The 12491-nt window shown below is 31.8% G+C and overlaps 1 protein-coding gene across 1 annotated transcript; it reads right to left on the bottom strand.

Moving 5' to 3' along the window:
• Window positions 1–7974: 7974 nt before the first annotated feature.
• On the bottom strand, window positions 7975–9343 carry LOC145102010 (transcription elongation factor-like protein). Its single transcript, XM_079039327.1, has 5 exons — window positions 9230–9343; window positions 9095–9129; window positions 8639–8767; window positions 8443–8513; window positions 7975–8279 (listed from the first exon to the last, which is right to left on the bottom strand). The coding sequence occupies exons 3-5, from the start codon at window positions 8749–8751 to the stop codon at window positions 8176–8178; spliced, it is 288 nt and encodes a 95-aa protein (XP_078895453.1). The 5' UTR covers window positions 8752–8767; window positions 9095–9129; window positions 9230–9343; the 3' UTR covers window positions 7975–8175.
• Between the last annotated feature and the right edge of the window lie 3148 nt (window positions 9344–12491).

Raw genomic sequence — 12491 nt, 5'->3', positions numbered from 1 at the left:
CAAAAATTCTTAAGAATATATATTATTGTTCTTTGTTATTATTGAGTCCAGTCATTTATGTTATGTGTTTTTCCTGCATCATTTCGTATCAGAGTTGAGATGGTCGGTCATGGAAGATCTCGTGTAACTGTAAACCATTGTAACTTCAGTTGTAAAGATAAAGTGATTGGTGCTCAAGATCCACAAGATTTCCTGAAAGAATGAGTGAACATGGTGATTGAATACTTTCAACAACGAGTGTAAGAAATGAACTCCAATGGAGTTTATCATTTAAGGAAGCTAGATATAACTCAAGTTTCCAAGATGGCATGGAGGAGGATGACTATCATTTAGAGGTATACTACAAGATATGGTCCGAATACAAACCAATCTTCTAGGAAAAGGGGTGAAGATGAGACTAATACATTTTGTGACATGGACTTTGTCTATTATACGGAATCCTACAAATAAATGGTTTCATCGTTACTTGCTAATTTGCTATGTGTGTATGTTACTATAGCATTTTTACTATACCATTGTCACCTGCTATAGTAGGTGACAATGGTAATATATGAACATATTCAACAAGTTAAATGATGAAATATGTACAAAAAAAAAATGAAGTTACTTAAACATAAACAAGACGAAAAGATAATTACATTTGCAAGTCATTTTCCCGTTATTTTAGGGCAAGAACGTCTTTTTTTCTTTTTCAGACTTGGGCTTATGTCTAAATTTTTAAGAGGCATTTAACCAATTAAAATTTATTTTATAAGAGGCTATCAAGCATTTTATATCTGAGCTTTTAAGAGGTTGTTAATTTGTCAATTAAGAGGTAAACAAACAGGCCTTTAAGGGGTGTTTGGGATTACTTTTTAAGCCTAAAAGTTCTTTTAAGAAGTAAAAGTTAAAAGTTGGTTTTAAAAAATGTTTGGATGATACTTCTTGACTTTTGAATGTCTTTTACCTTTTAAAATGCAAAAAGTCACAAAAAGATACAATATCATGACTTTTGAAAAACTCTTTTTTTCTTCTTGGCAAAAAGTTATTTTGAAAAGTTCTTTTATAACTCTCAAACATCTTTTGAAAAGTTCTTTTATAATTCTCAAACATCTTTTGAAATTTTTAACTTTTTGAAAAAACTAAAAGTCAAAAAGTTATTTTAAAAGCAATCCCAAACATCATAATGTTTATGAAAGAGTTTGCAAAAATTCTTAAGAAGATATATTATTGTTCTTTGTTATTATTGAGTCCAGTCATTTATGTTATGTGTTTTTCCTGCATCATTTCGTATCAGAGTTGAGATGGTCGGTCATGGAAGATCTCGTGTAACTGCAAACCATTGTAACTTCAGTTGTAAAGATAAAGTGATTGGTGCTCAAGATCCACAAGATTTCCTGAAAGAATGAGTGAACATGGTGATTGAATACTTTCAACAACGAGTGTAAGAAATGAACTCCAATGGAGTTTATCATTTAAGGAAGCTAGATATAACTCAAGTTTCCAAGATGGCATGGAGGAGGATGACTATCATTTAGAGGTATACTACAAGATATGGTCCGAATACAAACCAATCTTCTAGGAAAAGGGGTGAAGATGAGACTAATACATTTTGTGACATGGACTTTGTCTATTATATGGAATCCTACAAATAAATGGTTTCATCGTTACTTGCTAATTTGCTATGTGTGTATGTTACTATAGCATTTTTACTATACCATTGTCACCTGCTATAGTAGGTGACAATGGTAATATATGAACATATTCAACAAGTTAAATGATGAAATATGTAAAAAAAAAATGAAGTTACTTAAACATAAACAAGACGAAAAGATAATTACATTTGCAAGTCATTTTCCCGTTATTTTAGGGCAAGAACGTCTTTTTTTCTTTTTCAGACTTGGGCTTATGTCTAAATTTTTAAGAGGCATTTAACCAATTAAAATGTATTTTATAAGAGGCTATCGAGCATTTTATATCTGAGGTTTTAAGAGGTTGTTAATTTGTCAATTAAGAGGTAAACAAACAGGCCTTTAAGGGGTGTTTGGGATTACTTTTTAAACCTAAAAGTTCTTTTAAGAAGTAAAAGTTAAAAGTTGGTTTTAAAAAATGTTTGGATGATACTTCTTGACTTTTGAATGTTTTTTACCTTTTAAAATGCAAAAAGTCACAAAAAGATACAATATCATGACTTTTGAAAAACTCTTTTTTTCTTCTTGGCAAAAAGTTATTTTGAAAAGTTCTTTTATAATTCTCAAACATCTTTTGAAATTTTTAACTTTTTGAAAAAACTAAAAGTCAAAAAGTTATTTTAAAAGCAATCCCAAACATCATAATGTTTATGAAAGAGTTTGCAAAAATTCTTAAGAATATATATTATTGTTCTTTGTTATTATTGAGTCCAGTCATTTATGTTATGTGTTTTTCCTGCATCATTTCGTATCAGAGTTGAGATGGTCGGTCATGGAAGATCTCGTGTAACTGCAAACCATTGTAACTTCAGTTGTAAAGATAAAGTGATTGGTGCTCAAGATCCACAAGATTTCCTGAAAGAATGAGTGAACATGGTGATTGAATACTTTCAACAACGAGTGTAAGAAATGAACTCCAATGGAGGTTATCATTTAAGGAAGCTAGATATAACTCAAGTTTCCAAGATGGCATGGAGGAGGATGACTATCATTTAGAGGTATACTACAAGATATGGTCCGAATACAAACCAATCTTCTAGGAAAAGGGGTGAAGATGAGACTAATACATTTTGTGACATGGACTTTGTCTATTATATGGAATCCTACAAATAAATGGTTTCATCGTTACTTGCTAATTTGCTATGTGTGTATGTTACTATAGCATTTTTACTATACCATTGTCACCTGCTATAGTAGGTGACAATGGTAATATATGAACATATTCAACAAGTTAAATGATGAAATATGTACAAAAAAAATGAAGTTACTTAAACATAAACAAGACGAAAAGATAATTACATTTGCAAGTCATTTTCCCGTTATTTTAGGGCAAGAACGTCTTTTTTTCTTTTTCAGACTTGGGCTTATGTCTAAATTTTTAAGAGGCATTTAACCAATTAAAATGTATTTTATAAGAGGCTATCGAGCATTTTATATCTGAGGTTTTAAGAGGTTGTTAATTTGTCAATTAAGAGGTAAACAAACAGGCCTTTAAGGGGTGTTTGGGATTACTTTTTAAACCTAAAAGTTCTTTTAAGAAGTAAAAGTTAAAAGTTGGTTTTAAAAAATGTTTGGATGATACTTCTTGACTTTTGAATGTTTTTTACCTTTTAAAATGCAAAAAGTCACAAAAAGATACAATATCATGACTTTTGAAAAACTCTTTTTTTCTTCTTGGCAAAAAGTTATTTTGAAAAGTTCTTTTATAATTCTCAAACATCTTTTGAAATTTTTAACTTTTTGAAAAAACTAAAAGTCAAAAAGTTATTTTAAAAGCAATCCCAAACATCATAATGTTTATGAAAGAGTTTGCAAAAATTCTTAAGAATATATATTATTGTTCTTTGTTATTATTGAGTCCAGTCATTTATGTTATGTATTTTTCCTGCATCATTTCGTATCAGAGTTGAGATGGTCGGTCATGGAAGATCTCGTGTAACTGCAAACCATTGTAACTTCAGTTGTAAAGATAAAGTGATTGGTGCTCAAGATCCACAAGATTTCCTGAAAGAATGAGTGAACATGGTGATTGAATACTTTCAACAACGAGTGTAAGAAATGAACTCCAATGGAGGTTATCATTTAAGGAAGCTAGATATAACTCAAGTTTCCAAGATGGCATGGAGGAGGATGACTATCATTTAGAGGTATACTACAAGATATGGTCCGAATACAAACCAATCTTCTAGGAAAAGGGGTGAAGATGAGACTAATACATTTTGTGACATGGACTTTGTCTATTATACGGAATCCTACAAATAAATGGTTTCATCGTTACTTGCTAATTTGCTATGTGTGTATGTTACTATAGCATTTTTACTATACCATTGTCACCTGCTATAGTAGGTGACAATGGTAATATATGAACATATTCAACAAGTTAAATGATGAAATATGTACAAAAAAAAAATGAAGTTACTTAAACATAAACAAGACGAAAAGATAATTACATTTGCAAGTCATTTTCCCGTTATTTTAGGGCAAGAACGTCTTTTTTTCTTTTTCAGACTTGGGCTTATGTCTAAATTTTTAAGAGGCATTTAACCAATTAAAATGTATTTTGTAAGAGGCTATCGAGCATTTTATATCTGAGGTTTTAAGAGGTTGTTAATTTGTCAATTAAGAGGTAAACAAACAGGCCTTTAAGGGGTGTTTGGGATTACTTTTTAAACCTAAAGTTCTTTTAAGAAGTAAAAGTTAAAAGTTGGTTTTAAAAAATGTTTGGATGATACTTCTTGACTTTTGAATGTCTTTTACCTTTTAAAATGCAAAAAGTCACAAAAAGATACAATATCATGACTTTTGAAAAACTCTTTTTTTCTTCTTGGCAAAAAGTTATTTTGAAAAGTTCTTTTATAATTCTCAAACATCTTTTGAAATTTTTAACTTTTTGAAAAAACTAAAAGTCAAAAAGTTATTTTAAAAGCAATCCCAAACATCATAATGTTTATGAAAGAGTTTGCAAAAATTCTTAAGAATATATATTATTGTTCTTTGTTATTATTGAGTCCAGTCATTTATGTTATGTGTTTTTCCTGCATCATTTCGTATCAGAGTTGAGATGGTCGGTCATGGAAGATCTCGTGTAACTGCAAACCATTGTAACTTCAGTTGTAAAGATAAAGTGATTGGTGCTCAAGATCCACAAGATTTCCTGAAAGAATGAGTGAACATGGTGATTGAATACTTTCAACAACGAGTGTAAGAAATGAACTCCAATGGAGGTTATCATTTAAGGAAGCTAGATATAACTCAAGTTTCCAAGATGGCATGGAGGAGGATGACTATCATTTAGAGGTATACTACAAGATATGGTCCGAATACAAACCAATCTTCTAGGAAAAGGGGTGAAGATGAGACTAATACATTTTGTGACATGGACTTTGTCTATTATATGGAATCCTACAAATAAATGGTTTCATCGTTACTTGCTAATTTGCTATGTGTGTATGTTACTATAGCATTTTTACTATACCATTGTCACCTGCTATAGTAGGTGACAATGGTAATATATGAACATATTCAACAAGTTAAATGATGAAATATGTACAAAAAAAATGAAGTTACTTAAACATAAACAAGACGAAAAGATAATTACATTTGCAAGTCATTTTCCCGTTATTTTAGGGCAAGAACGTCTTTTTTTCTTTTTCAGACTTGGGCTTATGTCTAAATTTTTAAGAGGCATTTAACCAATTAAAATGTATTTTATAAGAGGCTATCGAGCATTTTATATCTGAGGTTTTAAGAGGTTGTTAATTTGTCAATTAAGAGGTAAACAAACAGGCCTTTAAGGGGTGTTTGGGATTACTTTTTAAACCTAAAAGTTCTTTTAAGAAGTAAAAGTTAAAAGTTGGTTTTAAAAAATGTTTGGATGATACTTCTTGACTTTTGAATGTTTTTTACCTTTTAAAATGCAAAAAGTCACAAAAAGATACAATATCATGACTTTTGAAAAACTCTTTTTTTCTTCTTGGCAAAAAGTTATTTTGAAAAGTTCTTTTATAATTCTCAAACATCTTTTGAAATTTTTAACTTTTTGAAAAAACTAAAAGTCAAAAAGTTATTTTAAAAGCAATCCCAAACATCATAATGTTTATGAAAGAGTTTGCAAAAATTCTTAAGAATATATATTATTGTTCTTTGTTATTATTGAGTCCAGTCATTTATGTTATGTGTTTTTCCTGCATCATTTCGTATCAGAGTTGAGATGGTCGGTCATGGAAGATCTCGTGTAACTGCAAACCATTGTAACTTCAGTTGTAAAGATAAAGTGATTGGTGCTCAAGATCCACAAGATTTCCTGAAAGAATGAGTGAACATGGTGATTGAATACTTTCAACAACGAGTGTAAGAAATGAACTCCAATGGAGGTTATCATTTAAGGAAGCTAGATATAACTCAAGTTTCCAAGATGGCATGGAGGAGGATGACTATCATTTAGAGGTATACTACAAGATATGGTCCGAATACAAACCAATCTTCTAGGAAAAGGGGTGAAGATGAGACTAATACATTTTGTGACATGGACTTTGTCTATTATACGGAATCCTACAAATAAATGGTTTCATCGTTACTTGCTAATTTGCTATGTGTGTATGTTACTATAGCATTTTTACTATACCATTGTCACCTGCTATAGTAGGTGACAATGGTAATATATGAACATATTCAACAAGTTAAATGATGAAATATGTACAAAAAAAAAATGAAGTTACTTAAACATAAACAAGACGAAAAGATAATTACATTTGCAAGTCATTTTCCCGTTATTTTAGGGCAAGAACGTCTTTTTTTCTTTTTCAGACTTGGGCTTATGTCTAAATTTTTAAGAGGCATTTAACCAATTAAAATGTATTTTGTAAGAGGCTATCGAGCATTTTATATCTGAGGTTTTAAGAGGTTGTTAATTTGTCAATTAAGAGGTAAACAAACAGGCCTTTAAGGGGTGTTTGGGATTACTTTTTAAACCTAAAAGTTCTTTTAAGAAGTAAAAGTTAAAAGTTGGTTTTAAAAAATGTTTGGATGATACTTCTTGACTTTTGAATGTCTTTTACCTTTTAAAATGCAAAAAGTCACAAAAAGATACAATATCATGACTTTTGAAAAACTCTTTTTTTTCTTGACAAAAAGTTATTTTGAAAAGTTCTTTTATAATTCTCAAACATCTTTTGAAATTTTTAACTTTTTGAAAATGCTAAAAGTCAAAAAGTTATTTTAAAAGCAATCTCAAACATCATAATGTTTATGAAAGAGTTTGCAAAAATTCTTAAGAAGATATATTATTGTTCTTTGTTATTATTGAGTCCAGTCATTTATGTTATGTGTTTTTCCTGCATCATTTCGTATCAGAGTTGAGATGGTCGGTCATGGAAGATCTCGTGTAACTGCAAACCATTGTAACTTCAGTTGTAAAGATAAAGTGATTGGTGCTCAAGATCCACAAGATTTCCTGAAAGAATGAGTGAACATGGTGATTGAATACTTTCAACAACGAGTGTAAGAAATGAACTCCAATGGAGGTTATCATTTAAGGAAGCTAGATATAACTCAAGTTTCCAAGATGGCATGGAGGAGGATGACTATCATTTAGAGGTATACTACAAGATATGGTCCGAATACAAACCAATCTTCTAGGAAAAGGGGTGAAGATGAGACTAATAACATTTTGTGACATGGACTTTGTCTATTATACGGAATCCTACAAATAAATGGTTTCATCGTTACTTGCTAATTTGCTATGTGTGTAGGTTACTATAGCATTTTTATTATCTAATAATATGCGATATACTATGAGTTTAACGAAGCTAGTCGAGTGTTTTCAAAGTCACATGTTAAAGAGATTCTTACATGTTTTTCAATGTAAATATGAAGCACAAAATTTTCATACCATGTCATGCACAGTAAAAGTAGTAGTATGTGTAGTCCGGACACCATGAAAAAGGAGATTTTACACTTCTGTTTTAACGTTTTTAAAGGTGTTAATTATTAAACCTTTATAGCCTAATGTACTATTTTGATGTGTCTTGAGCGAAATGAATTAGTTGTTTTGTTAAGACACTATTGAGGGTTTGGAAGAGAAAATTCTATTATGTGGGAATACTTAAACTTTTACCTATTATGTATTAATCTAGTTTAGAGGGAACACCCTTACAATGAGTTCCATTTTATTATGAATTATAAACCAAGAAGAAACAATTTGGGATTTCTGCAATGTAGTTTATTTTTGAATTAAAAATAATTTATAGTTTTTTCAAAATTGGTTGATATTATCAACGACTTGAAGATTAAAAAAGGGAACCACTTTTGAAAAGATGTTGGTACTGAGTATTTACACAGTTGTTTATTTTGCATATATATATTTATAAGATTAGGCCTCATTAACATGTTCCCAATCTACGTTCACCTTACATCCAGTAATTACTAATAAGGTCTCAAATTCAGAAAATACCAAATCATACATCATACATAAACCTAAACGAAACCAGATTTCTCCAACCATTTTCTAAGCTTCATCATCTTCAACAGGGACCCCATCTTCATCAACAGTGTTAACACGTTCACATTCATCAATCCACTCACTATATATGTCTATTGGCTCTGTCAAAGCTGCATGACAATAAAATAAAACGGAAACCATTATTGCATCTTACTTTCATTTCTTTCAGTATTTTTCTTACTAGGACATTATACTTTGAAATTTTTTTACCAAATTATAAAAATGATAGTTGAAAAGTGAAAGTAAGATGTTATTTCTTGCGTTTAACCCTACCTGTGACAGTAGTGCTGAAGTTTTCCTGGCAAATCCTGCAAGATGCCTCACCAATCAAGTTCTTCATATCACTGACATCAGTGATCAAACAACCAAATAAAATATGAGTTCATTTCAATGGAACACATGGGATGTAGAAATCTGGAAAGTTTATATAATGAAGCACAAGATAGAATTGGTAAGAGGAAATACTTACATGCGACATTCAACACTGGTGCCATGGTTGCAGAAAGGGCAGCTAAAAACGGTGTCCAGTTTGTCCATTCGCTTCCTAGGAGCAGGCTTTGCTCTTGACTTCCTCTTCCCCATGGTGCAAGTAGCTTCCCTGAAAGCAGATTATAATCACCAAACAAGAATCGCAACACTAAAAAGCAGCCAGCTATATGATGAATAATGAAGTTAGAGCAAGTTTGATCTTCAACTGTTAAAATATAAGACCAGTGTCCACATGAATATGAAAAGCCCCCTTATGTATGATGCAGTTCGGACTTGTAAAAATTCAACACGATAAGTTTTGATGGTCACAAGTCGTTACAAGAAATTGTCTCAGTGGATTTATGAAAGAATCGTATAAAAACTTAGCGATCTTTTAACAATCGAATAACAAGATTCTTCGAACACAAGAAAACTACTTTTGAAAAATCAAGCTTACCGTGAGAGATCAAGAACACCAATCCAACGTACAATCTGGGGAAATATCAGCAATAACAATGATCAGAACGATGAATTAACCACAAATTGCTTTGAACAATCAAACTAATGAAGAAAAATCGAACGAAATTTGCACCTGACGAATCAACTCGTGTCGAGGGACGAAGAATTTTGCCCTAAAACGCGAATGATGATATCGGAGAAATTGGATGGAAATATACGATGATATCGGTTAGCGTTTATGATTTCTAAATTACTTAAATGGTCCATGTGCTATTTATAAACATCCATTTACAGTCCCTCAGCTTATAATTTTACATCAATTGGTAACCTTATCTTTCTTTGATGTTAATGATTTTAACTACTTGGCCTTCCCCTCTATCAAATGTAACCCGAATGGAAGGCTTGTGCATTTGAAATTTTTTTCTTGTAAATGTTTATTCTAAATCCAAAATTTCATTTTGCATTAACTTCTAAATCATTCTATTAAAGTTATGAGGCCCATTAATTAAATCCCAATGTAAATAGGCTTGAAATTTATTGATATCTACATAGTTTACACAACAACAACTAGTTATCCTTAATGATATTAAGTCCGTGTTTGCTCGTCTTAATGATGAGAGTCCACGAAAAGAGATCTCTAATTCAAACTTAAGCATCATCTTCTTTGCTCTAGATACATTATGATCATGGGGGGGGGGGGGGGGGGGGGGGGGAGGGGTTTGGCGGGCAAAGTGAACAGTTGCACGTGACTTAATTTTTTTATTATATATTATATATACATTTATTTAAAAATAAAAAATTTATAATAGTGATAAAGACCCTTTTTCTTTGACTCGTCATGCACATTTGAAGATATTTACATCCTCAGGATCGATCATGATTATGATTTACATATACCTTTAGGTATTAAGGTCGTTTAGTGAGGGAGATCAGAGATTGAGGTATATAATGAAATGTAACACAATTTATTGATGTAATGCTTCTTTACATCTTGTGTTTTCTTATTTTTTTTAAACCAATGACAAAAAGTATTTCAATATATTCGGGACAAAAAATCTCAACTAAAACTATGAATTGAATTATGCATTACCAAGCGTGATTTTTTACTAACAAATGTTTATTTATTATTATTATTATTATTATTATTATTATTATTTTACCATTTGACCGTCACTATACCAAATTTGTATTAACTTATTTTGCATGTGCATCATTGTACAAAAGACTTGTATTTAAAACTTTAGTTTTTAGCTTAGGGTAAATTGCATTTCTCAAAAGGTCTCTCATTGGTCTCAATATTATGGGGAGTAATTCGTACACAAAAGTTTTTTATCCGTACACAATATTTTATGCTTAATAGAGTTGTATAATACAACAATTTAAAGCATAAATTGTTGTGTATAGATAAATTTTGTTGTGTACAAATTAGTTCCCCAATATTATTACTCAACTTAAACTGTCGGGAAAGTAGGTTATGTGCCCAGTCAAGCAGATGTATTTTTATGAATATACCTTTGGGATTCATCTCGTATATATATAGAATTATGAATACAAGATAAACCTAACTATAAACCCTTAAAGATAGGATCTTATCTATACAAAAAGTTATATTTTAAAACTTAACTTTAGTCTTATCATTTATCTTTGCATTTCCCCTCAATCTTAACCGTGAAAATGTTCATATTACATCTTAGATGATCTAACATATTACGAGTAGTTGGCTTTGTAAATCCATTAGCAACCTGGTCATTTGAAGAAATGAATCGAACATCAAGAGATCACATTGCCATCTTTTCTCTAACAAAATGAAAATTAATTGCTATATGTTTTGTTTGTACATGAAAGACCGGATTTGTTGTTAAATATATAGCTTCCAAATTATCTCACCACAAAACAAGTGATCGTGTTTAATGAATTCTCAGTTACTTGATTAAAGATTGTATCCATGTTGCCTCTGCTATACCATTAGCCAAGACCTTGTATTTAGTTCCTATACTAGAACGAGATATTGTAGGTTGCTTTCATGAACTTCATGAAATCAAAGCGTGGATCTAAGAAAACTGCAAAACCTCTGGTAGACCTTCGATAGTCTAAGCAACTAGCCCAATTTGCATCTGTAAACACACGCAACAATGTGGAATTTGATTTTCGTATACGAAACCCTATAGTCGTTGTACCATTTATATACCTTAAGATTCGCTTCACAACCTCCATATACACATTAGTGGGTCTTGACAAATATTGACAAACTTTGTTAACTTCAAAAGAAATATATGATCTTGTCAAAGTGAGGTATTGTAGACCTCCCACCATGCTCTGTATTTGAATGTATTTTTGTCATTTAGTGTTGTTCCATAGTCGATGTGACAACCCGAAATTTATTCCGTCATATTTAACCCCTCCTTCCGTTAATAAGCCTCGCTTTATTAATTGTTCGTTAACCTTTTAGAAGAGGTTAATTAATTTGGGACTTTTATAATGACTTTGTAAGGGTTGAAATAAATTAGAAACACCACAATATTCCCTTGAAAAGTTTTAGTTGCTACCAAGTCAAAATACGACCATTTAATCGGGTGCGACCAAAAGCCCCGTTTAACGGCAGTATCGGGTAGATTTCCACTGAGCCCCAACTCAAACCCTTATATAAGGGTAAGTGGAGTCCATTTGAGACTTTTCACTCTCTCACTACACTCTCTCTCTCTCTCTCTCTCTACAACTTGTTTTCGAGCCAAAAACGCCCGTTTCGAGCCCCAAACTAATAAGTAACCTATCCTAACTTGTTGTATAGCTTAGTTATCATGCAAATTTGTGTTTAAGACATTAAATAGGGGCAAGATTATGTGTTTACGGCCCAAGAACACTCTTGGACCGTGAACACCCTTAAGTGGGGTTTTTAAGCCCCAAAACCCCTCTAAACTACCCCTAGGGCTTAGATATGACTTGTGGACTTACATCTTCGAGCTTAGAACACTAAAACCTTGCATTTTGGAGAGAAAACATGAGTTTACGGCCCAAGAACACTCTTGGACCGTAAACCCCTCTTCATAGGCCGTGAACACCTTTTAAGGTGTTAGAAATGCCCTCAAACACCTCCTATGGCCTTGGAAAATGCCTAGAAGCAACCCCCATTGTAGTAAAGGCATTAAACATCAATTAAACCAAGGAAATAGGATTTTACGGCCGTAAACCCCCCTAGAATTGGTCCATGGGCCGTAAACTCCCAAAAGGTGGCCAAATGATGCCCTAACACCCCCATTTGACTTGGAATAATGCTTAGAACTTTATACTCTATCATTTAAGGATTAGATCCATGAAGGAAATGACCAAGTGAGAGTTTGCGGCCATAAACTCCTTGTTTAGGGCCATGAACTCCTTAAATGGTCCATTTGTTGCCT

Source organism: Lactuca serriola, chromosome 4 (genome assembly GCF_051521515.1).
Source record: "Lactuca serriola cultivar US96UC23 chromosome 4, Lser_US96UC23_V15, whole genome shotgun sequence".
NCBI lineage: Eukaryota > Viridiplantae > Streptophyta > Magnoliopsida > Asterales > Asteraceae > Lactuca > Lactuca serriola.
This window is presented reverse-complemented; position numbering and strand designations above follow the sequence as displayed.